This window comes from Apteryx rowi, unplaced genomic scaffold (genome assembly GCF_003343035.1).
Source record: "Apteryx rowi isolate R43461 unplaced genomic scaffold, aptRow1 scaffold_364, whole genome shotgun sequence".
In the NCBI taxonomy this organism is placed as follows: domain Eukaryota; kingdom Metazoa; phylum Chordata; class Aves; order Apterygiformes; family Apterygidae; genus Apteryx; species Apteryx rowi.
This window is the reverse complement of record NW_020450130.1, coordinates 91,123-117,909: the sequence shown is the minus strand read 5'-3', so window position 1 is coordinate 117,909 and position 26,787 is coordinate 91,123. Positions and strand designations below refer to the sequence as shown.

General features: G+C 44.9%; 1 protein-coding gene across 1 annotated transcript in view; it reads right to left on the bottom strand.

Annotated features, from left to right (window-relative positions):
* Positions 1–11,031: 11,031 nt before the first annotated feature.
* Positions 11,032–26,787, bottom strand: part of SHB (SH2 domain containing adaptor protein B) — an 84,652-nt gene continuing 68,896 nt past the window's right edge. Inside the window, exon 5 of the mRNA XM_026073226.1 lies at positions 11,032–11,327. Coding sequence (XP_025929011.1) covers positions 11,219–11,327 — 109 coding nt within the window. The 3' untranslated portion in view covers positions 11,032–11,218. The remainder of the gene's footprint in view (positions 11,328–26,787) is intronic.

Below are 26,787 nucleotides of genomic sequence, written 5' to 3'. Positions count from 1 at the left end.
GCCGCTCGGCCTCCGCCGGCAACGCGGGCCCACTGGCTGCGCGGCTGCTTTTTGACAGCGCCGTCGGGGGGGGGGACGCAGCCCCCCAGGCCACACCCTGCCAGGCACCATGCCCGCCCTCCTTCTCCACACTCAGGGACCCGCGCAACCCTTACGCACGCACACACTCATGGATCCCTGCATCCCTTACACACACTCAGACACCTGTGCAGCTGTTACACACGTGCACTCAGAGACCTGTGCACCCCATATACACACACAGAGACGCGTGCACCCCTTACAGACACACACACACACTCAGAGACCCAAACACCCCTTACACACACACATGCACATATTCAGAGACCCATGCACCTCTTACACACACACACACACACACACACACACACACTGAGAGAGCTGTGCACCCCTTACACACACACACAAACACTTGGAGACCCATGCAACCATTATACACACACAGAGACCCAAGCACACCTTATATGTGTGCACACACACTTGGAGACCGATGCACCCCTTAAACACTCACACACACACACTCAGAGAGCTGTGCACCCCAGTGCACACACAGAGAACTCTGTACTCTTCCCCTAGACACACTAATTAGTATATAGATCTGTGCAATTTGTTCCAAAACACAGGGATAGGTGCAGCCTTCCTGTAAATATAGTCTGACACAGCTCTGTACTACTTAGACACCTAGACACACACACACAGAGAACTGTGTGCACCTCTCTGCATGCGTGCATAAATCTGTTTGCTGTCACAAACACCTCCATACCTCACCATGCTCTTTCCTTTATGTATAAACATTTTCTAGCTGCACACGTTCAACTACATGCATGCAACTACATTCTCTACTTACACACAGAGCTCCATGTAACAGCATGCACACGGCTTCCCTGGAAACCCTCTGCCCACACAAACACATTAGTCTGCATGCTTCCACTAGCGAGTAAAGTTCTTCATAGTCTTCCTCCCACCCTCTGAAACTGCCCACCAAGGCATGCATCATCATTCAAGCCATCTCCACCCTCCCCCACCATGCATGCACACACACACACACACACACACAGCTATGTGATCATCTCTTAGACCTTCCTCTTTCTCCACTTAGAGCTATCTGCATGCCTGCCATGGGCACATTATTTTCTTCAAACACAGCATTCTCGCTCCTGCTTTTACACATTCATAGCCCTATCATTCCTTACCTCCTACACACCAATCCACTCCTCCTCTTCACCTGTATGATGCACCTTTGTTTCTGAACTTTCTCTTCTCCGCACATATATACCATATACTTTCACCTAACACAGACAAGCTTCACATTTTGTACTTCCCAACACATCACACAGTCACACACGTTCTTCCCCTCAGACTTCTGCAATATCTCTTTTCTTTCATACCTCTCTCAGATGTGTTCACACATGCTTTTCACTGGATTTTGTTCTACTTTACTGAACTTTTCTAGAGATATGCCTTTTTTTTTAATGTGAGACTTGCAGAAATCTGTTCAGTCACCCTACACAACCACACACACGTATTTCTATCTTCTTGCAGAGAATAAAGCCCTCTTAAGCTAGCTCTAAATGCATCAGAACAAAACTTGTCCGGAAAAGACATAGTAATACAAAACTATCCCATGTTCCATCATCATCAGGCCCATCTGCTCCTCCAGCGCTGCCTGATGCTTTCTGGCACTGTGCAGATATCATTAGCCCATTAGAGCAAAATGAGACTTCCTGGGAAGCAAGAAACATGGCAAAGCCTAGCATTTAGCAGCCTTTGTAATATCAGGCAGATGAGTGCCTGGTGTTCACTAAGAAGTTGAGTTTGCGGCCTTTTGTTGCTCATATTTGCATTTTACGTGTGATGAAGAAATAATCATATTAAATACTTTTTCACAGAGTGGATATGTAAGGATGTTTCACAGTTACACACTTTGTTTATTCTGAATTTTACCTCTGGAGTCAACATCTCTGACATGTGATGAAATTTTTTTTCAATATGTAATGTGTGCTGGTTACACAGAAAAGAAAGGTTTCCCCACAGTTATCATGTAAAAAATAATATTTTTTATTATTTAATATTTATTTTTTTTAATTTGGTAATAAATGGTACCTCTCTATATGATACTGGTATTTGAATCAAAGCAGATGACTCCTATCCTATGTTCATTCCTAAGTATTGTTTCAGTTATACAATGAATACTTCATTATGCCAACATCTTTTGCATATACATCTTCATGTAATTCCTCAAGGTGCAGTTACAGTGTAAAATGAACATGCATTATGACTTCCAGATTGACTTAAATCCACACACAGATTTTCAAGACACTTTTTCAGGTATTTAGTTAGTACCCTACATGCTGTCTCAAAGATATTTTAAAAGTGTATATGTGTGTGTGTGTGTGTGTGTGTGTGTGTGTGTATACCCATGTAAAATATCACTGGGATTTTTTCTTAGACTGCAAATTATTGTGTATATCTTGAACATGTAAATTCTCTATAGAATAAAATTAGGAATGTACTGATTCTGTAGGAGTATAAACCTGCTTTCACAAGGTGTTGAAGTGTTAGAAGAGAGCTGTATATTGCAAATTTCCAAGTGCTTTCAGTACTTCAGTTTTTATAAGAACCTAAAAATGGCTCAGTTTCTTGCCTACAGCTGTGGCCAACAGAAATTACCCAAGAAAGACTGGCAGAGCAAAGCAAATGTTTTCACTACTTCTCTTATATTCTCACAGCCTGATCTTTTAGCCATTGAAGGATTTTTTTTTCTGATTCCATGAATTTGCATAGTTTTTTTAAAATTATGGAGATTTTCATCATCAATAGCAATCCTGCAAAAAGGAGTTCCATAGTCTATTTTGTAACTATTTTGTAAAAGAATATCCTGTGAAAGAAAAGTCTTCTTTGTTTATCTGGAGCCTGCCACCTGCTGCTTTCATTTGATGCTTCAGGGATTTTGCATTGGAAGAGACCGTGAACAAATGTTCCTTGTTTGCTTTTTCCAAGTCACTCTGGATTTTATATGCTACTATTGCATCTCCCCCATGCTGTGTCTCTTGAAGGCTGATGAGCTGTGTAGCCTTTTTCCTTTGATGCTTTCATGTTCCTCTATTACTTCCAATGGTAATTATACATGCACACTGAGCAGAAGTTCATCCTAGTACTGTAAATGCACCAGACAAAGAAGCAGGAGGCTTTATGTCATATCCATATTTTAATTGCTCATTGTGAATGTGCTGTGTGAAACCATCCCCTTACATGGCATATGGAGGTCAGACTGGACTGTAGGAAGTGTCTAACTATTCCTTGGACTCCAAATCCCTTTATTTTCCTTCTTATTTCAGGTGGTTTTGTAAAACATTCTGTATTTTTTTTAATCCTTCTTCCTTGCCTCAGAATGAGAGATCACTGAATTAAAAAAAACTTGTGGATGTGATGACGATATCTTTGCTTATTCCTATGGGAGTGATTCTTTCCCCAGTAGCTCCTTCGTCTGCATGTGGCTGCTGGGCTGTCATTCAGATCAAGAGAAAGAAGCCACAGTACAGAGAACCCTTTGTTGATGTGCAAGACCAGAGAAAGGTGCTTGTAAAGGAGGGGTCACAAAATACTCCTCACCCTTTTTATGAGACATTCAGCATTTGAAACAGCTAGCTCAGAATGGCAACTTGTGTTTTTTACTGTAACAATTGACCTAATGATATGAGTAATGAGCTGCGGTCTTTAGGCTTTCTTTCTCAAAATAAGCCTGACTACAGATCCACCTTTCTGTTTACAAGGTTTCCAGAGGAGGGGAAAGCTTGGAGATATTTGTCAAATGTTCATGTGTAATTTACCCCTTTGGGATGTGCTTAAAAGAAATTGCATTTTATACAATAGATTTTTTTATGAATACATTATAAAGGGTTAACAAGTTACTCATTTGTGTTTTAAAGACTGACTTTGCAATTGCTTGACAACTGTGAGAGTCCACTCCAGCTGTGAACTATTACTGTGCCATGGTCTGCCAGTGTTGCTCCAGGTGGCTACAGACCAGACTGTGGTGCAATTCTGCGGCATGGCTCTCACCTGAGTCCCTATGCACATGCACTTTTTCTCTACGTGGTGTGTAGAGTTTGTTGGAAAGACAGAAAGATTTATAAGACAAAGATGGGGTCCCTAAATTTTCCAGGAGCTTCAGTCCAGAAGGGTCTCTGTAAACCTGAAGACTGGGCCAAGAAACAGCTTATGCAACACAATAAGAAAAATGCCAATGTCTGTTATGGGATGGGGCAGCACCTAACAGTGATACAGGTTGGACCACAGCCTGTGAGATCCACTTGTCYGAGCAGCAGCCCCGCTGGGAGGACCTGAGGTTACAGTGGTAACCATAACGCAATCTGCATACTTGGCTACAGGAGGAGCACAGCCAGCCAGTCAAGGGAAGTTATTACCCTCTCTGTTCCTTGCTGGTGAGGCTTCATCTGTAATAGTATGTTCAATCTGGGCACCCCAGATAAGAGCAAGGTGCAGAGGGACCAGCACAGGGCTACCAGGATGGACAGCAGTCTGGGCCACACACACAAGAGAAGGCAGGGGGAGCTGGTCTTGATTAGTCTGGTGAAGAGGAGGCCAACAGGGAGCTAACAAAAGCTCACAGTTACCTGAAGGGCAGTTGCAAAGACAGCCAAATCAGCCTTCTCTCAGCAGTCCCAGATGGTACAACAAGGAACAATGGGTGTAAAATGCAGCTTGGGAGGTCTGGGTGGGACACTGGGGAAACATTTTGCCCCGTATGGTGATGCAGCCCTGGAACAGGTCACCAGGGAAGTGTGTGTGTGTGTGTGGGGGGGGTGTCTCTGTCCTTTGAGGTCTACAAGCCCTGGCTAGATGAAGTCAGGGCTACTTTTATCTAGTGCTGTGGTCTCTTGACCCCTCTGAGTGGGAGGCTGGGCTGGACACCTCCAGAAGGCTGTTCCCACAAGGACTCCCGGGATTCTGTGAATTCAGGTTTCCAAGATTTGACTAGGCAAAGCCAGGGCTTCTCTGGTCGAACGCTGGGGACAGCCTTGCTCTGAGCAGGAGGTTGGAATGGAGACTTCCAGAGCTCCCTTTCACCAGAGCTTTTGGGAATCTGTTACTGCTATCACACTTCTGTGCTCAGAGTTGCATAAATGCTAATGTAACTTCTTCCAAAAATATATCAAAACCCCTTCATCAAGGTTGCAAAGTCAAGAGTGCCTAAGTGAGATGGTTGTCTGTGTAATGTTAGCTCTACCCGCATGTATGGCAGCGCTTGCGAGTCAGACTGTAGCTGCTTGGATGAGGAGGAACCTGCTCAATTTTTATGATTGCCTTCACTGTATAACTCCTGTTTGACTGTGCCCCTTCCAAACTCTGTACTATATGCTCACAGTTCTCACATGCTCTTTATAGCTTTTATGTGTGGTTGATACCAGCCATGCAGGAAAGGAGAGGACCTGACAGACTCTTCCAGTAGCAGACTCACCTCTCTTCTCCTCAAAAAATGTATTTGGTAACTCTGTATCTCTCATCTTTTGCATTGCCCAGGGAACTCATGAACTTTTGTTTATTGTATGGAGCTGACTTATAGGAAAGGGATGTTCTTTGGACTGAGGAGTGCAGTTAAGCAACATGATTCTTTATTTAATACACCTTTCCATCCTGAAGATCTCCAGAAGATTTATCAGTCAGCTCAGACACAGGATCAGAATTCAAGTGGTTGTAGGTCTTAGTGATAGACAGGCATGTGAATTTAGTAGGATGATGTGTGTCTAGCAAGGCAATCTTAACTACACCAAGAGTTTTTTGTTAATAAGCTCACAGGGAGGACAGGAATGAATAATTTTCTTCTGAACAGTGCATTTTTTTTTGAAAAGGGGAATAGAATGTTTGTGATCCTACATCAAGCTGCTCTGCAGTATACTAGATCCATTTCTACACAAGTCATAGACAAGGATCATGATGATGGGCAGCTTAGCTCTGCAAATTAATAAAGCCTGTTTTTTTATAAAAGCCAGGTGTTTTCCACTAGAAAGCACATAGATCAAGAAAAAGGGGAAGAGTGGCAGAGTTTTGATGTGGTGGCAGACTGCTAAAAGCATGAAACATTCCTTCTCAAAGTTCTTTCTTAAATAAGGAGCAGGTGGAAATAAGTGCCCTCTCCAAGGGACCCAACCAGCTATTGTCAATCTTAGCTGCTCAATTCACATTGCACCATCTATCCCTTGTCAGGCATTCAGACTGATGTCTGTCATGTCCCAGAATGAGTTCCAGATGTATAAGAGTGAAGAGAGCAGATAGTAGGGAAAGTACCTGTGAGTGCAAATGAATATTCTGCCCCCAAACCATTACATGGGAGGAAATTCCACATTTTTTTCTTTAACAGTTTTTGGGTTTATATCTAGCTAGTGTGACTAGTAGTCTGATAATCTGAAGGGCAAAAATGTGATTAAGAAGCCATAGTTCTGTGTTACCGCTGATAAGACAGCTTCCTGATTTGCTTTTGCTCAAGAAATAGCTGTATGTTTGAAATTGTATAAAGGTTATCATACTGTATTTGGTAACATCTGACTAATAAAATGTATAAATATATGTGAGTCTTCTCTCTGACTAAATTATCCCTTTGTTGTGTGAAATACAATGATAGCTAGACTCCAGTTGTGCTTTTCACACTGCATGTGATTCCTCTGTAAAGACTGTATATAACCTACAGTGCAGCACTTTGCAATGCTCACAGTACAAATTGCAAGATAATGTCTCTTTTCCAGGCCATAAAACAAGCAAACCAGAAACATGTGTGTTCACTCACTGGAAAGCATGTAGTGTTTCTAAGGATCAATCCTAACTCTTTCTCATTTGAGTTCTCACTGTGGTGTGCAGGCTTTACAGGTTTGTGTATTAGTAGCTCAAATTTCTGTAACACTTGTCTCTATGTGTTTCCAGCAAGTGACATATTTTCATATTCATTCAGCTTTAAATGACATTCTGGACATTATCTCTCACAAGCTAGAAGAATGTGAAATCTAAAATAATCCAGCAAGCTAATTCCTAAATGCCTTGTAAGCCAAACACAATCTGATGAATTTCAACTTGCTGCTGTGTTCTTTTCTCTGTGCCTTATCCCATTGCTGGGATCAACAGCTTTTGTTGCAAGTTTTCCATTCTGAGAGTTGCATGCTCTTTAATTTCTTCCAGATGTTCATCCTAAACTGATCAGAACTTACCCTCTCACACCCTTTGCTTTCTCTTTTGCAGGCATTTTGACATGTAGAGGGTCAGTCTTCTATTGTATGATATGGCATGGGAATATGGCCCCCTTCCATCTTCACTGATGTCAGTGGAAATTCACCTGTCCTCAAAATAAGACCTAAGAGAAGAAAGTACAGTCAAATACCCCAGAGTCTGAAGTTTTTGTTTGGATGACTCAGTATAAAAACCCATCCACCTCTATGCTCCACAAAAGGAACTAAACCCCATGTCTACTTTCCCCATACACTTCAACAAGGCCAGTTATTGTGTCCTCTGTCTTGCACTTTTTCCTTGTAACAGCTTTCTTCCTGAAATCAAGCCAAGTTCTTCATCCTCTGGCACAATCTGTGCAGAAATAGGTGGTCTAAAGAGATGTCCTGCCCTTTGGGACCCCTTTGAATGCCTCCGGGCTGCAGTGCCCCATGCTTCATTTTCCAGGGCTACATGCCAGCTCCTGCCATGCAAATGCAGCTCGGATTCCAGTGCATCTAGGCTTCACAGCCATTCATTTCCTAGGAATGACCTGGCTAATCCCTGGCTTGGAGCAGGAATTGTCAGTGAGATGGCCTCCAGGATTTAGTTGCTTCATCGTGCTGTATGTATTAGCAAGAACATTGCTACCAATCAATGCTGTGCTGAGATAAGTTATTCAGTGGTGGCCTTTTGATGTGCTGGACCAAGTGCACTGTACTGGCACCTTGCGACAAGCTGGAGTCTCCTGCCAGAGATCTGCAGAGTCAGAGCTATTCAGCTGCCCCCATTTTTAATGACACTGGCTGGCATGTATGGTGCTAATTTCATTTTCAATGAGCTCTGTGTCTGAACAGAGGTTCTCCAGCCTGCCTAAGGGCCTGATGCTGTCATCCTTAAGTATCTCTAAGGATTTGGACATATGCTGGGGTGCAGGATCAGGTGCTCTGGGGCAGATGGAGCCCACCATCCTTAACAACTCATTCCTGCTCACTGTGAAGGTCTGCAGGAATCTGACAGGATGGGGACTTGACATAAATATCTCCTAGTCAAAAAGTCCACTTTTGCTGCCACTGAACCTGCAGATAGATCTGTGTGAAAGTTGACTTCCAGCCTATCATCACTGGATTAGTAATTCCAAGGATAAAGTAGGTTTCTCTTTGAAAATTTGAAAGTGGATAAATCAGTATCACAGTTACTTTCAAGAATTCTTCTGGATTGACATTCACTGTCCGTACCTTGCCCTTGGAACACTACAGAAGACTTCAACATGCAAGGAGCTCCTGGCAAAACTCAACCAGAAGAAGGAAGTATACAGAAAGTGGAAAGGGGGACAGGCCACTTGGAAGGAATCTAGGGACGTCGTCCGAGTATGCAGGGATGCGACGAGGAAGGCCAAGGCCCATTTGGAATTAAATCTATCAAGGGATGCCAAGGACAACAAGAAGGGCTTCTTCAAATACATAGGAAGACTAGGGAAAATGTGGGCCCATTGCTGAATGGGGTGGGTGCCCTGGTGACAAAGGATGCAGAGATGGCAGAGATGGCAGAGTTACTGAATGCCTTCCTTGCTTCAGTCTTTACTACTCAGGCCAGTCCTCAGGAATCCCAGACCCTGGAGGCAAGAGAGAAAGTCTGGAGGAAGGAAGACTTCCCCTTGGGCGAGGAGGATCAGGTTAGAGMTCATTTAGGCAAACTTGACACCCACAAATCCATGGGCCCCGATGGGATGCACCCACGAGTGCTGCGGGAGCTGGCGGATGTTATTGCTAGGCCACTCTCCATCATCTTGGAAAGGTCAAGGAGAACAGGAGAGGTGCCTGAACACTGGAAGAAAGCCAGTGTCACCCCAATCTTCAAAAAGGGCAAGAAGGAGGATCCGGGAAACTACAGGCCACTCAGCCTCACCACCATCCCAGGAAAGGTGATGGAGCAGCTCATCCTGGAGGCCATCTCCAAGCATGTGGAGGAAAAGAAGGTGATCAGGAGTAGTCAGCATGGCTTCCCCAAGGGGAAAGCATGCCTAACCAATCTGATAGCCTTCTATGAGGGAATGACTGGCTGGGTAGATGAGGGGAGAACAGTGGATGTTGTCTACCTTGCCTTCAGCAAGGCTTTTGACACTGTCTCCCATAACAGCCTCACAGACAAGCTCAGGAAGTGTGGGCTAGATGAATGGACAGTGAGGTGGATTGAGAACTGGCTGAATGGCAGAGCTCAGAGGGCTGTGATCAGTGGCACAGAGTCTAGTTGGAGGCCTGTAGCTAGCGGTATCCCCCAGTGGTCAGTACTGGGTCCGGTCTTGTTCAATTTATTCATCAGTGACCTAGATGAAAGGACAGAGTGCACCCTCAGCAAGTTTGCTGACAATACAAAACTGGGAGGAGTGGCTGATAYCCCAGAAGGCTGTGCTGCCRCTCAGAGAGACTTGGACAGGCTGGAGAGGTGGGCGGAGAGGAACCTCATGAAGTTCAACAAAGGCAAGTGCAGGGTCCTGCACCCAGGGAGGAATAACCCCAGGCACCAGGACAGGTTGGGGGTTGACCTGCTGGAAAGCAGCTCTGCCAAGAAGGACCTGGGAGTGCTGGTGGACACCAAGTTAAGCATGAGGCAGCAACGTGCCCTTGTGGCCAAGAAGGCCAATGGTATCCTGGGGTGCATCAGGAAGAGTGCTGCCAGCAGGTTGAGGGAGGTGATCCTCCCCTTCTACTCAGCCCTGGTGAGGCCACATCTGGAGTACTGTGTCCAGTTCTGGGCTCCCCAGTACAAGAGGGATGTGGCACTACTGGAGCAAGTCCAGCGAAGGGCTACAAAGACGATTAGGGGACTGGAGCATCTCTCTTATGAGGAAAGGCTGAGAGAGTTGGGCCTGTTTAGCCTGGAGAAGAGAAGGCTGAGAGGAGATCTTATCAATGTGTACAAATATCTGAAGGGAGGGTGTCAAAAGGATGGAGCCAGACTCTTTTCAGTGGTGCCCAGCGACAGGACGCGAGGCAACAGACGCAAACTGAAACACAGGAAGTTCCATCTGAACTTGAGGAAAAACTTTTTCACTGTGAGGATGAGAGAGCACTGGACCAGGTTGCCCAGAGAGGCTGTGGAGTCTCCTTCTCTGGAGATATTCAAAACCCGTCTGGACGCGATCCTGTGCAAAGTGCTCTAGGTGACTGTGCTTGAGCAGGGGAGTTGGACTAGCTGATCTCCAGAGGTCCCTTCCAATCTCAGCCATTCTGTGATTCTGTGATTCTGTGATTGCTTAGAACACAGGCTGTCTGCACAGAAGTTTTGCATGCTAAGGAAAGACATGCCTTTACAAATGTGTGCATGGGATAAGTTTGAAAGGGTTGCAATTCTTTGGCTCAGTTGAACCCCTCATGTGAGTAAGAAGACAGTGGACAGAGTACGGTAGCCTGGGAGGGCCTGTGGGGCATACAAACAAATAAGGAAGGAGGCTGAAGTGTGGAAGAACTTGCCTCATGTGTTGCAAGCACAGCTGGCAAAGCAGGGCCAGCAAAGTAAGTTGTGAGGTCAAGCCAGTGAAAAGCTCCCCAGGAGAAGTGGATCCTCTCTCTGCCTCTCCTGCAGAGTTCAAAGCATTTAGAAAAACATTTCCCAAAAATCGCTTTATGTGTTTTGTTTTGTGCGTTCTGGCCTGGTGGTAGCCTCTGGTGGGCTGGGAAACTGATGCAGACACCAGAACCACTGTTCTCAAAACTCACAGCTACTGTCCTGTCTGTGCCATATAACCATGGTCAGTTTCAGCTCTGCTTAAAAAGCATTGCTGATCGGGTTGACAGCAGTAAAGAACCACTTTATTTTTACAAGCATACAGAAAATGTGAAACAGCTGGAGTTTAAAGGTCTTTTTTTCTACAACACGCTTAGTGGGAACTCCAGCTGCTTCACAGCAGTCAGCTCTGGGCTTCACAATGCCATGGCTGGGGTCCACCTCATTCAGCCTTGCTGTGGAGAGGCTGGGAAGCTCTTCAAAAACTGATGGACCGGTGCATGCTCCAAGTAGATCTGTCCCAGTGCAGTCGACAGTTAAAGCCATAGTGTCTCCAGTCCTGCATCCATACAGTGGTGGGCAGTTTTCTAGAAAAATAACAACCATGAAGCACTTAAATACTATAAAGGTGAATGATAACAAAAAGCCCTGAAAGCGTGTTATGAGCTGCCAGGTACTCACAGCTCTGAGCTATCTGATCAGCAGGCCACAGAAGCTCTGAGAGCCAAAAGAGATAAATTTCCAGTGTCCAGTACCTGGTGACACCCCCTAAAGATGACACTTGCCAGTGTCAGAAGGTGTAATCCACCTGTTGACATCCTGGTCTTGGTGGGGGTATGTGCCTGCTACCTGCAGAGACATCATATGCCTCAACCAAATGGCAGGTTTAATGGTTAAATTCTTGATGGTAAAGTTGGAAAAAAAATAGTAGGGAGAAGCAAGTACAGGGACATCCAGCTGTTTGTTGCTTTTCTAGCTGTGATTATTGGCATCTGTCTCAGCTGCGCAGAGGAAGCAACTCAGCACAATGGAGAGTAAATCAGTTCAATGGAGATTAAAATTAATGGAGGAGGCTCATAAGAATTAAAAAGGGGCTGCATGCAGACAGTTATGAAATACTCACCATGTAAAAACACAAGGGCACTCTATATTAAAGGAGACACTGGTTTTCTGGGCAATTGCTTTTTGCAATGATCACTACTCTGACCATTTCAGCTGCTTCATCCATGGGATTGACATCCAATGTTGATGTCTTTGTGTGAAGTTCTGAACATTTTCGTTGTCATCATCACCAACACTTTCCTCAAGTGAATGAAGCTCAGTCAAATCAATTGGGCTGAAGGAAGAAGTATGGGGTAAAGGTAGGACATTTGGTCTTCTAGATGAAGCACCTTGAGGTCAGCGATCCAATAGGAAAAGTCAGTGTCTCTTCCAGCTGACAGACCGGCTCCCCCTTCTTCATGCCTCATGTTGTATAGATTGTCTCTGTGCATTTACATAGTGAGTATTTCAGAAGTCCATGGAAACAGCCACCCTCTTTTACAATAATTCTCATGGGGAAATTGGGAAATTGCTTCATTCTCTGTTGCATTAGGATAGCAGTATATGAATGTATAAAATGCATTCACCAGCTGTTCTTGGCACTGAGTTCTCATCCTGTCAGTGAAAATCCTTGAGGATCCTCTGAACTTTTTTTGACTCTCACTGCTGATCTGGCCTTTAAAGAGTGAGCATCTCATGGCATATGTGGCCTCCCTGTATGTTAGAGTATCCTTTTAGGTGTTGTAGCATTTTATGGTTTGTACATTCCACATACTCATTCCACACATGTTCCTGTCTCCAGTGAGGCCTCTGCAGGGTCTGTTCATGATGAGCACATTTCCAAAGTTGGCCTAAGCCTCTTTGTGCATTTCAGTGTGTCACTCTCCACCATTTGAGTTCTCCACCATTTAAAGGCAGAGACACTATGAATGCTAAGTTCCATGACTTAAACAGATAAGAAACAAAGTCATGAGTACAGGATCTGTATTTTGCAGGACCACTGGCAGTATAGCATAGTACTGAATCAAACATCAGCATTTATAGAATTTCTGTTCAATTAGCTAAGCCCATGGTCAGATGTTCATACGTGCAAATGCCTGCTCTGGTATAGTACCACTGCTTTCCATAACATGGAAAGACAAAATTTGGTTCAGGGAAAAAAATTCTGTAACAACAGTTATTTCATCAACATTTTCTGTATGTATTTGATCCAGCAAAGTGAGACTGTGCTATGTGTATCAGAGCTATTGTCTTCTACAAAGTGCAGCCCTACTGATGATTGTGTATCATGCTCACATGCATGTTAACTTTTAGTGGTAAGGGCAGACTTGGTTAAGCCTACAGGGCTGCATCAGGCTCCACATCTATAGGTTTCTGAATTTGTTTCTGGAAGGGAATAAGTCCATGCTTGAACTCTCAGCCAAAGCAGAGAAGCTGTTTAAGTCCTTCCTAGCTCTTGGCTCGGTTGTGATTTTTAACAGCTTTTCTCACAACTCATCAGCTCCTGATGGTAATTAATATCGCACACAGAAACACTTAACCACTCTAGAGAAGGTCAGAGAGCTTAGACAACCTACTGGCCTCTTGATGCAGAGATATTATACATAATCTGATCCTTCAGGACAGTGGAGAATCCTGGTGGCAACATGAATAGATAAGAGGGTGATGTTGTGTTTGCGTCTACCTCTTTTTCCATATCCCAGGCTCCACAACGGGCAGAATGAGCTTTCCCTTGCTGGAGACAGCCTGCCATCTAGTGGAAACCAATTTTTACTTTGCTCTCCACTGTCTACAGTTGAGTAAGAGTACGTTGCCATTTGCTGGTGTGTTACCCTTACACTAGCCACACAGAGCTTGTCCTAGTTATTATACTATAGTAGTCTGACATATAAGAATACTTGCATTACTGACACCTCTGATCTCTGCAACCCATGGGTTTGTGAACCACAAAAATCCAGTTTTTTAACTCCCATGTGAATCCACCTGCAGCTCTTTTTTAATGAATGATTCTGGCAGGCATAAGATGAATGACTTGGTAATGAGTCACATGAGAGAAATCAGCTGGAAAATCCTGGTACCTCAAGATGACACCTGAAAAGGGAAGGCAATGGGCCAGAATGATGTTGATGTGGTGAAATGGAGGAATGCTACTGAATTTATCTCACCCAGAGCATATGCACATCCACAGAACCACAGCTTTGCCCTGTGTTGTGCTTTTGTTAGTAACAGAGTGCTGTCCCAGATCCTGTTCCAGCACTTTCTGGACCCCTGATCTGTGGACCCTGGCAGGAATTCTGCTTTTGGCAAGCTAAAGCTGCCAAACTTTGGGTTTGGGGGTGCTTTGTTTTGGGATTACTTTGGAAGATGCCATCAGGACTGGACCACAGGGAAACTGTGGGTCAGGTCTATAGGACACTGTGTGGAGTAAGAGAAGCTGGACTGCCCTCCCAGTGTTCATAGCACCTGCACCTCTTGTCCCTCTGCTGCAGCTGGATTGTCTCAGCTCCTCACTTGCTGCAGGAGAATCCAGAGGCAGTAGGTTATCCTTAGAACAGTGACAAATAGGAAGTGGCTGCTTCTGCATACTGCCTCCTCCTTTCCATGACCCCACAAGGCCCACACGCTCCAGCACAGTGAGCAGTAGGATACAAATGACACTGTAAGATACTATACACAACCTCTGGAGTCCTTTCAGGAGGAAGGACTGGGAAGTCCCAGTACTTTCTTTCCAGCTAACAGTCTATTCCTTGTACCTTTAAAGGCATCAGAGTCACTAGCTTGGAAAAAATGCCCAGTTTTCTAGTAACAAGCATTTCATATTCCCTTGGGAAGACTGAAGTTTCTCATGGAACTGAGCTGCTAAATGCATTGGGTCCTGGATAAAAATGCGTTCTGATGTCCCTTCTTCATTGTATTTTCTGAGATGCTTTAACAATTAGCAATAGCATGAAATAGGTATGTTTGCTCCAGAATTCACTGTCTCATGGGATAGGAGGCATAGACAAGGCTTTCAATTAATCTTCCAACTTCAGCAATGACAGAGGAATAAATTTAGATTGGAAAAGACTTGAAAATGCATTGACTACATATATTGCAGCAAGAATACAAACAAGTGATACAGTGCTGAGTTCCAATATTCATACAAGAAATATTACAGTGTTTTTCTTTGGACTAGCTCTACCCCAGTCCTTGGACTGTATACCTATTAGTGTCTGGAGAGTGTTAAATTGTGATCTTCAAGTGTGACTTTTGTTTAGTTGCATTTGAAATGAATCCAGTTCATACATGGTGAGGCCAGTCTGTGATGCGAATGGAAGTGCAGTATATGTGAGTGGGATCTCCTCCAGTCCTAGGTGTCAGGGAGCAACAAGGGCTAGTTGCTTCCAAAGGGAAGGAGCCAATTGTGACCCCAGAACATGAAGTGCCCACATCAGGAGAGCTTAATCCCCTATGGTGAGCAGAGCCAGGTGAATTTAACAAGGTTCATTTACAGTCCCGGGCAAAGCAAGTGATGAAACAGGTCCAGGTTCTATCTAGGTAGTCCAGTCAGGAGCAAAAGGAGATGTGGTCAGAGGCAGGACTGGAGAGAGGGCTACAACATGAGTAGACAGGGCCTAAGTCAGGGCTAAAGGCAAGCTACAATGTATGTACAAGGGGGCCATCCAGGAGACAAGCTACCTGCAGCATAGGTCTGAGGTCCATGCAGCAGGTAGGGCCAGAAACAGGACTGGAGACAGGTACAGCTGTGATGAAATTTAGGCAAAGACTGAGGGCTAGGGCCCAAGCTTAAATGGAGCCCTTGCGCCAGACAGAGGGTGAGGCTGGAGGTCCCAGGTGAGGCTGGTGACTTAGTGCCCCAGTTCCAAATAAAATTGTACAGAAATGCCTGCTGTAGGTCTAGGAGTTAGACTTGTAATGTGTTAAGGTATGCAGGCAGATGACTAGATCCTGGCCTACAGATAAGCTAACTGAACATGATATGAGAAAATATTACTGTGTATGTGTATGTTTTGCCAGCAAACTTCAAGTTGTGCTAGTCAGTAAGTAGAGGGGGACTGGCATCTGGAAAGTACCAGAGCTGGAACTGGAGACTGAATAAAGGGCCCAGGGTTTGGCCTTGGATACTGGATTGGCTTGAACTCTGTGCCAGGTTTTAGGGACCTGCAAACATAAGTATGCCTGTGAGTTGGGTGTGTGTATGTTCCACTAGCAATTTTCAAGCCTGATCAGCCGGAGAGAAGGAACAGGATGGGGCTATCTGTGTTCATGCCTATTCGAGTGGGGGCTATGTTTATGTGAGTGCCTGTAGAGGCACTGCTCTTTCTCTGTGTTGGTTTGTTTATAGGTGGCCATGTTTATACTGTGTATGAGGGTGTGAGTATGACTGCATCTATTGAGAATACTTGCTCAGCTGCTTATGGACTACAGCATTCTCCAGCAGCACCAGTGCTGGACCAGGGTAACCTTGTAAAGCGAATGATTTGTTAACTCTGCTGGGGCTGTGGATTTCTTGATGTTGTAAGGTAAAGATGAGAAATGAAGACACATTCTTTACCTGTGTACTCAAACGTGCTGTCAGTAGTTCTCTTCCTATCAAATATCAGGAAGAGGCAGGCAGAAAGCCGGAAAAGACAAGGCTGTTTCTGATAGTTTGCTTCTTCTTGATTTGCTATAACCTCAGTGCTGTAGGGCTGTAAGATGAGGTGGTGGCATCAAGGTGTGCACAATGAGTAAGGAGTGCAGACTTTTTTCCTGGGGAAATACTAAATTTTGTGGAGCAATCATTGGATTCAGCATGGATCAAAGCTGAGAAAAATGGGGCTGACATTTAGGAGACTTGTTTCCCCCATCTGTAACATATAGAAAGCAGATACTCCTTGGTGTAACAGCTATTCAGGCTGTTACTGCCATTATGTCCTCACCTTAGGACCTGGCACTTTAGGGTTTAAACTTTACCTCAGATGTGACTCTCAAGTCTTTCCACTGAGTTGCAGGACTAGTTCCTGCCTCTTGGCTCCCTCACACCAGATGCAAGTTTGTGGTCATGTTGTCCTGTATTTCTGTCATCTGTTTCTAACTGTAAAAGCCAGCAAAACAATTTAAAAAGGCAACAAATGTGTACGCCAGAACCTGCAGTGACTGAAGGCAGAGGTAGCTGTCTTGTTGCCCTCCAAGGCAAGAAGGTCTTTATTTTGGTGAAAGAGTGAAGCCAGAATTACTAGAGGCCTGCACATTAACAGCTGACTAATGGAGCTCTGGTACTGTGTTAAAAATACAGAAGTGATTTAGAAGCCTGTGTCTCATTTTCACAGTAGCTTAGGCTTGAGTGTAGCTTATCATTAAGGGCATTTAGGATGTCCAGACTGTGAGGAGAACTGTTAAGGTACATCATTTCAGTGCTGAAGAGGTTGCAAATTCTGAACTCCTTTGCTCACAGTGGAGGAGGCTGCACCCAGGGGCCCTGCTCAGTGTGGAAAGTCAGAGGAATGATCTCACACTTAAGGAATGATCTGACAACAAACTGGTAACATATGCAATAACTAATCACCATGACCAAATCTTCATATTAAGTAAGTCTGATTCTTATAACAGACAAATCTGTAGAAACCACAATATGGACTATATTCCTGGAGTTCATTGCCAAGTAAACATAACTTTTATAAAGAAAAAAACATCATGCCTTGCAAACCTATTACACATCTTTTAGCACTCAGAGAAGAGTGACCCAAAGCTGAGGTTTCCTTGTAAATTAATAAAAACTTGTTAAAAGAGAAGGAAAAAAGTCATAATGTTGGTCATTAATGAAATGGAAGGAAACAACCAGTGAAGTCCTTGGGATCTGTCATGGGACCAGTGCTGTTGACCTCTCCCTAAATGCCTTGTAAAAAGAATATTTTCACAATCTCACAGTTGATTTCAATTTATCTAAAACTGACCATAAAGAATGAACAGATGATGATAAAGCAGCTAAAAACACTGAAACTGAAAAATCCAAAGGGATGTTCCAATGAAAGAGCATCCTAAGGACACATGTATGAGGCAGGCTGTGAATCAGCTATCAGAACTCAGAAGAGAGAGAGATTTGCATCTGGGTAGCTCTATATAAACCCCAGTTCCATGGCCAGGCTCAGTACAAATGCAAATACAGTTATGAATTATTAGAGAGCAAGGCAGAAACAAATCTTTTTGCCTATACATTAGTTTAAGGTGTTGCATCAATATTGTGTTCACTGCTGTCCTTCTCTCTTCCTCTCCCCCCAACCCCAGATCTTCATAGGAATAGCATTTGTAGGTTAGGGATCTTCAGTTTGGGTGACAGAGGATGAGTGGAGTAGGTGAGAGTGGACTGGGCAGAAGTTTGTCACATTGTAAGTGTCATGAGAAGGTGAGTGACCTTGGATGATCCTATGAAATTTGAGAGCAAGAAAGATAATATGAATACACAGGAATTCACAAGGATGCTCTTTCTCACGTGGTGTTGAGCTCTGCTGGGGGACCTATGACCACAAGCTGCTATGCACATCAAAATAAATAGGTTAAAATAACCAAGAATATAGGATCAGCAGCTATTAAACATGATGGCCCAGATATAACCAACTGTTCAAAGAACCCCTGAATTATGAGCTACTGGAAGTTGGAAAGGAATAGCCAGGGGAAAACTACTGTGTCTTTACTGTGTTTCTTTTATGAGCGACAGATGTCTATTCCAAACAAATTATTCTATGATTCAACGATATTTTCCTCCTAGGCATCATAGCTAGCCACTTTTAGGGAAAAAGGTCATAGGATCAGGTCCAGTTTTAATGCACTTTGAAAACGGATACCATCAGAACACTTGAAAAAAATTATGCCAGATTTAAAAAAGACTAAATGCTCTGAAAATCCAGAATATGGTACAGGCGTACCTTGCTTTATTGTGCTTCGCTTTATTGCACTTCACAGATACTGCGTTTTTTACAAATTGAAGGTTTGTGGCAATCCTGCGTCGAGCAAGTCTATTGGTGCCATTTTTCCAACAGCATGTACTCACTTCGTGTCTCTGTGTCACATTTTGTCAATTCTTGCAATATTTCAAACTTTTCCATTATTATTATATCTGTTATGGTGATCTGTGATCAGTGATCTTTGATGTTACTATTGTAATTGCTTTGGGGCACAACAAACTGCACCCATATAAGACAGTGAACTTAATCGATAAATGTTGTGTGTGTACTGACTGCTCCACCAACCGGCTGTTCCCCCGTTTCTCTCCCTCTCCTCGGGCCTCCCTATTCTCTGAGACACAACAATATTGAAATTAGGGCAATGAAAAACCCTACAATGGCCTCTAAGTGTTCAAGTGAAAGGAAGAGTCACAAGTCTCTCACATTAAATCAAAAGCTAGAAATGATGAAGCTTAGTGAAGAAGGCATGTCGAAAGCCATGATAGGCCAAAAGCGAGGCCCCTTGTGCCAAACAGTTAGCCAAGTTGCGAATGCAAAGTAAAAGTTCTTGAAGGAAATTAAAAGTGCTACTCCAGGGAACACACGAATAATAAGAAAGCGAAACAGCCTTATTGCTGATATGGAGAAAGTTTTACTGCTCTGGATAGAAGATCAAACCAGCCACAACATTCTTGTAAGCCAAAGCCTAATTCAGAGCAAGGTCCAAACTCTCTTCAATTCTGTGAAGGCTGAGAGAGGTGAGGAAGCTGCAGAAGAAAAGTTTGAAGCTAGCAGAGGTTGGTTCCTGAGGTTTAAGGAAGAAGCCATCTCCATAACATAAAAGTGGAAGGTGAAGCAGCAAGTGCTGATGTAGAAACTGCAGCAAGTTATCCAGAAGATCTAGATAAGAGAATTGATGAAGGTGGCTACACTAAACAACAGATTTTCAGTGCAGGTGAAACAGCCTTATAATGGAAGATGATGCCATCTAGGACTTTCATAGCTAGAAAGGAGAAGGATGCCTGGCTTCAAAGCTTCGAAGGACAGGCTGACTCTCTTGTTAGGGACTAAGGCAGCTGTTGACCTTAAGTCAAAGCCAATGTTCATCTACCATTCCGAAAATCCTATGGCCCTTAAGAATTAAGCTAAATCTACTCTGCCTGTGCTCTATAAATGGAACAGCAAAGCCTGCATGACAGCACATCTGTTTACAACATGGTTTATCGAATTTTTTAAGCCCACTGTTGAGACCTACTGCTCAGAAGAGAAGATTCTGTTCAAAATATTACTGCTCGTTGACAATGCACCTGATCACCCAAGAACTCTGTTGAAGAGGTATAATGAGATGCATGTTGTTTTCATGCCTGCTAACACAACATCCATTCTGCAGCCCATGGGTCAAGGAGAAATTTCGAATTCAAGTCTTATTTTTTAAAAAATACATTTCATAAGGCTATAGCTGCCATAGATAGTAATTCCTCTGATGGATCTGGGCAAAGCAAATTGAAAACCTTCTCGAAAGGATTCACCATTCTAGATGCCATTAAGAACAATCGTGATTCATGGGAGGAGGTCAAAATATCAACACTAACAGGAGTTTGGAAGAAGTTGATTCCGGCCCTCATGGATGACTTTGAGGGGCTCAAGACTTCAGTGGAGGAAGTAACTGCAGATGTGGTGGAAATATCAAGAGAACTAAAATTAGAAGTGGAGCCTGAAGATGTGGTGAATTGCTACAATCTCATGATAAAACTTGAAAGGATAAGGAGTTGCTTCTTATGGTTGAGCAAAGAAAGTGGTTTCTTGAGATGGAATCTATTCCTGGTGAAGATGCTCTGAACATTGTGGAAATGAAAACAAAGGATTTAGAATATTACATAAACTTAGCTGATAAAGCAGCGGCAGGGTTTGAGAGGATTGACTCCAATTTTGAAAGAAGTTCTATTGTGGGTAAAATGCTATCAAACAGCATCGCATGCTACAGAGAAATCCTTCGTGAAAGGAAGAGTCAATCGATGTGGCAAATTTCGTTGCTGTCTTATTTTAAGAAATTGCCACAGCCACCCAAGCCTTCAGCAGCCATCACCCTGATCAGTCAGCAGCCATCAACCTCAACGCAAGACCCTCCATCAGCAAAAAGACTACGACTCACTGAAGGCTCAGATGATGGTTAGCATTTTTTAGCAATAAAGTATTTTTTAAAATTAAGACATGTATGTATTTTTTAGACATAATGCTATTTTGCACTTAATAGACTACAGTATAGTGTAAACATAACTTTTATATACACTGGGAAACCAAAAATTTTGTGTGACTTGCTTTATTGTGATATTTGCTTTATTGCAGTGGTCTGGAACTGAACCCGCAATATCTCCGAGGTATGCCTGTATTTGACTCCCTGGGCACTCAGTTACAGCCCTTCCAGGAATAAAATGCTATTAAAATGTGTGAGTGTGAAATGCTTCTGCAGCACTCTAATTTCACTGGGAATGATCTCTTTCTTTTTTTGCAGTGGCCAATAGGGAGCAGTGTGCCTGTGTATCCAAAGGCAGACTTTGATCTTCAATGATCAGCCACTAAGACGTTAGAAATACACAGCAGAAAACTGCATTTTTTAAGCTGATGCAGTCACATTAGGAAAACACTAACTTGGATCCCTCAGTAATTTGTCCTGAGATGGGCAAGAAAAATGAGCACTGTCTTTTGTTGTGCATGAATAGCTCAAACTGAGGTTTCCAATAAATAGGAGCCTAAAATGAAGCCCCTGCATCCAAAATTAAACACAGCAGTTCTGTCTAAAATAATGCTTAAATCTATGGCTGTGCCCAAAAGCTCTGCTGGATTAGCACCAGGGTGCTCAGCACAGCTAGGACACCTAGGATCACCCAAACACCGGAGGAGTTTGCTGAGCTTTTGCCATTGTATCTACTTTAAAAGAGGTCACAATATCAGCCATCCTGAAATTTCCTTTCCCCTCCACCAAGCCAGCTTCCTTTGAAACTCTCCAAGTAATAAATTGCTGGCTTTTCAAGGCCAGTGGTTTGCTTGTGTGAGTAAAACATACAGTCAGACTGGAGGTGAGAGATTTATTGGCAAAGATGCTCAGAAAGCATCTCCAGCAAAGGGGCACTACCTCCAGAGATATTGCTGCAGGGCTAGGTTATGAGAAGAACTAGCAGTGCAAGGAGAAGAATTTTTTTGGTTCATTAGTGTGTTGAATGATTCCATAACTGTGATGTGTCAGTGCATTAGGATCTCCTCCCATACTGGACATATGTCCCCCTCTGAGCACCTGGGGTAACCTGTAGCCTGTAGTACTGCCCTGAAGCTGGGCAATGGGACCTATGCTGGCTGTAATGGGTGGGTGGTGGGATGGGCTGTGCTCTTCCTCCCCCCCACCTCCACTTGCAATTCTGCTTTTCTCCTGCCACTGGAGAGCAGAGAGGGGAGAAGAAGGAGCCCCTCCATGGCTCCAGCTCAGGAATCACTGCCAGGGTGAAGGGTGGACAGTTTCTGTGGTTCTACCTGGTTCCTGTAAGAACTGTTTCATTCAAGAGACAGCCAAGTCCTTTGGCACATGCAGAATCTGAGTGGGATGGCAGATCAAGGTTGATGTTCTTTCCTGGCACAAACACACAGCTGGAGATCACAACACCAAACCAGAGCAGTGTCTTTACAGTCCCCAGCAGGTATTTATACTTGTTGATAAGATCTCCAGTAAGCCTTCTCTTCTCCAGGCTCTCTCAGCCTTTCCTCATATGAGAGTTGCTCCAGCCTGTTAATCATCTTTATGGCCCTTCACTGGACTCATTCCAGTCTGTCCATGCCTCTCTAGTACTGGGGAGCCCAGAACTGGACACAGCAGTCTAGGTGTGGCCTCACCAATACTGAGTAGCGGGTTAGGATCACCTCCCTCAACCTGCTGGCAATGCTCTGCTTATTGCAGCTCAGGATGCTATTGGTCTTCTTTGCTACAAGGGCACACTGCTGGCTCATATTCAACTTGGCATCCCCCAGAACCCCCAGGTTCTTCTCTGCAGAGTTGTTCTCCAGCTGGTCACCCCCAGCCTGTACTGTTGCAAGGGGTTATTCCTCCCAAGGTGCAGGACTTTGCACTTGCCTTTGTTGAACTTCATGAGGTTCCTGTTGGCCTACTTCTCCAGCCTGTGGAGGCCCCACTGAATAGGAGTACAACCATCAGTATCAGCCACTCCTCCCGGTTTTGTATTTTCTGCAAATTTGCTGAGGCTGCATTTGGTCCCATCACCCAAGTCCTTAATGAAAATGTTAAACAGTATTGGCACTGGTACTGACCCCTGGGGTACACTGACCTCCAGGTGCAGTTCAGCCTGTTTTCAATCCACCTCACTGTCCATTTGTCTGGCCCACACTTCCTGAGCTTGCCTATGAGGCTGTTATGCGAGACAGTGTCAAAAGCCTTACTGAAGTCACGGTAAACAACATCCACTGTTCTTCCCCTCATCCACCAAGCCAGCAATCTCATCATAGAAGGCTATCAGATAGGTTAAGCACGATTTCCCCTTGGTGAATCTATGCTGACTACTCCCAATAGCCTTCCTGTACTTCATATGTTTGGAAATGATATGCAGAGGTTGTTGCTCCATTACCTTCCCAGGGATCAAGATGATGCTGATCAGCCTGTAGTTTCCCAGACTGTCTTTCTTGCCTTTCTTGAAGACAGGGGAACAGTTCTCTCTTCCAGGCCTCTGGTATTTCTACCAAACACCATGACCTTTCAAAGATGAGTCAGAGTTTTCTCAGCAGTGCCAGGACCAGGACCAGGGTTAATATCGGTACAGATAAGTGTGCCCTGAGGATGGTTCAGATGCTGCGTTCAGGTGGCCTCATTCATGTACAGGCTTCTTCCCATGGGCAATGGATGACAGCCTGCTGGGGAGCTTTCCATCTACTTCTTCACTTCACAGAACCACAGAATCACAGAATGGCTGAGGTTGGAAGGGACCTCTGGAGATCATCTAGTCCAACTCCCCTGCTCAAGCACAGTCACCTAGAGCACTTTGCACAGGATCGCATCCAGACGGGTTTTGAATATCTCCAGAGAAGGAGACTCCACAGCCTCTCTGGGCAACCTGGTCCAGTGCTCCGTCACCCTCACAGTGAAGAAGTTTTTCCTCAAGTTCAGATGGAACTTCCTGTGTTTCAGTTTGCGTCTGTTGCCTCGCGTCCTGTTGCTGGGCACCACTGAAAAGAGTCTGGCTCCATCCTTTTGACACCCTCCCTTCAGATATTTGTATACAAAAGATCCCCTTTCAGTCTTCTCTTTTCCAGGCTAAACAGGCCCAGCTCTCTCGGTCTTTCCTCATAAGAGAGATGCTCCAGTCCCCTAATCGTCTTTGTAGCCCTTCGCTGGACTTGCTCCAGTAGTGCCACATCCCTCTTGTACTGGGGAGCCCAGAACTGGACGCAGTACTCCAGATGTGGCCTCACCAGGGCTGAGTAGAAGGGGAGGATCACCTCCCTCAACCTGCTGGCAACACTCTTCCTGATGCACCCCAGGATACCATTGGCCTTCTTGGCCACAAGGGCACATTGCTGCCTCATGCTTAACTTGGTGTCCACCAGCACTCCCAGGTCCTTCTCGGCAGAGCTGCTTTCCAGCAGGTCAACCCTCAACCTGTCCTGGTGCCTGGGGTTATTCCTCCCTGGGTGCAGGACCCTGCACTTGCCTTTGTTGAACTTCATGAGGTTCCTCTCCGCCCACCTCTCCAGCCTGTCCAAGTCTCTCTGAGCGGCAGCACAGCCTTCTGGGGTATCAGCCACTCCTCCCAGTTTTGTATYGTCAGCAAACTTGCTGAGGGTGCACTCTGTCCTTTCATCTAGGTCACTGATGAATAAATTGAACAAGACCGGACCCAGTACTGACCACTGGGGGATACCGCTAGCTACAACTAGGCCTCCAACTAGTCTCTGTGCCACTGATCACAGCCCTCTGAGCTCTGCCATTCAGCCAGTTCTCAATCCACCTCACTGTCCATTCATCTAGCCCACACTTCCTGAGCTTGTCTGTGAGGCTGTTATGGGAGACAGTGTCAAAAGCCTTGCTGAAGGCAAGGTAGACAACATCCACTGTTCTCCCCTCATCTACCCAGACAGTCATTCCCTCATAGAAGGCTATCAGACKGGTTAGGCATGCTTTCCCCTTGGGGAAGCCATGCTGACTACTCCTGATCACCTTCTTTTCCTCCACATGCTTGGAGATGGCCTCCAGGATGAGCTGCTCCATCACCTTTCCTGGGATGGTGGTGAGGCTGAGTGGCCTGTAGTTTCCCGGATCCTCCTTCTTGCCCTTTTTGAAGATTGGGGTGACACTGGCTTTCTTCCAGTGTTCAGGCACCTCTCCTGTTCTCCTTGACCTTTCCAAGATGATGGAGAGTGGCCTAGCAATAACATCCGCCAGCTCCCGCAGCACTCGTGGGTGCATCCCATCGGGGCCCATGGATTTGTGGGTGTCAAGTTTGCCTAAATGATCTCTAACCTGATCCTCCTCGCCCAAGGGGAAGTCTTCCTTCCTCCAGACTTTCTCTCTTGCCTCCAGGGTCTGGGATTCCTGAGGACTGGCCTGAGTGGTAAAGACTGAAGCAAGGAAGGCATTCAGTAACTCTGCCATCTCTGCCATCTCTGCAACCTTTGTCACCAGGGCACCCACCCCATTCAGCAATGGGCCCACATTTTCCCTAGTCTTCCTTTTGCTACTGATGTATTTGAAGAAGCCCTTCTTGTTGTCCTTGGCATCCCTTGATAGATTTAATTCCAAATGGGCCTTGGCCTTCCTCGTCGCATCCCTGCATACTCGGACGACGTCCCTAGATTCCTTCCAAGTGGCCTGTCCCCCTTTCCACTTTCTGTATACTTCCTTCTTCTGGTTGAGTTTTTCCAGGAGCTCCTTGCTCGTCCATGCAGGTCTCCTGCCTCCTTTGCTTGACTTCTTACTCATAGGAATGCACTGCTCTTGAGCTTGGAGGAAGTGATGCTTGAATATTAACCAGCTCTCTTGAACACCCCTTCCTTCTAGGGCCCTAATCCATGGGATTCCTCCAAGTAGCTCCCTGAAGAGGCCAAAGTTTGCTCTCCTGAAGTCAACGGTTGCGATCCTACTTAGTGCCCTGCTTCCTCCTCGCAGGATCCTCAACTCCACCATCTCATGGTCACTGCAGCCAAGGCTGCCCCTGACCTTCACATCTCCAACCAGTCCTTCTTTGTTTGTTAGTACGAGGTGCAGCAGCACACCTCTCCTTGTTGGCTCCTCCACCACCTGTGTCAAGAAGTTATCATCAGTGCTCAATATTCATTCTTGTTTGTTCATTTTTTTCATAAAGTCCGTCAGAAAGTCTGCAGATGACATCAAATTGTGCAGAGTGGTCAATATTCTGGAACTTCAACAAGCTGGAGGAATGGTCTGACATTCAAAAAATACAAATTCAAGTCCTGCACTTCAACAGAATAGCTCCATGCCACAAGAAAGCCTGGGTAGCAGCTCTGCAGGAAAAGACCTGAGTTTCCCAGTGGGCAACAGACAGAGGAAGGGCTAGCAGTGCACCCTTATGGCCATCTGCATTCTGGGCTCTATTAGCTAGAGTGTAGCTAAGTGATTCTTCCCCTCTGTCAACGAGCTGGAGAGAATCTACCACAGGGCCACTAAAATGTTTTGGGAAGAATGCCTTCTATCAACAAGGATGGCACTGTCACCTCTGAGGGCAAGGGCAGTCCTTGAGACATAAACAACACTCAATGCTTCTCAACCTCATGAAGGCTGTTTCTGAGAGAAACATAGAGGGGCCATGGAAAGGAAACTGCAGATACTTCTGCTTGGTTGGAGTGTCTCAAATTGGGGTTCACAAAGCTGTCAGGGTGCTTAAATCCTAGATGAATAACCACACTCAGTTAAGCACTTGGATGGGAGCTGAGCCTGCAAAACACCTCTGGTGTTGAGATTTTTCAGGTGCAGCTCAAAGTCCATGGTTGTCATAGCACCTGTCAAAAACCCATATTCTTCTTAACCCAGCTCAAGCTTCCCAACTTGCTTCACCTCATGAACATCTGT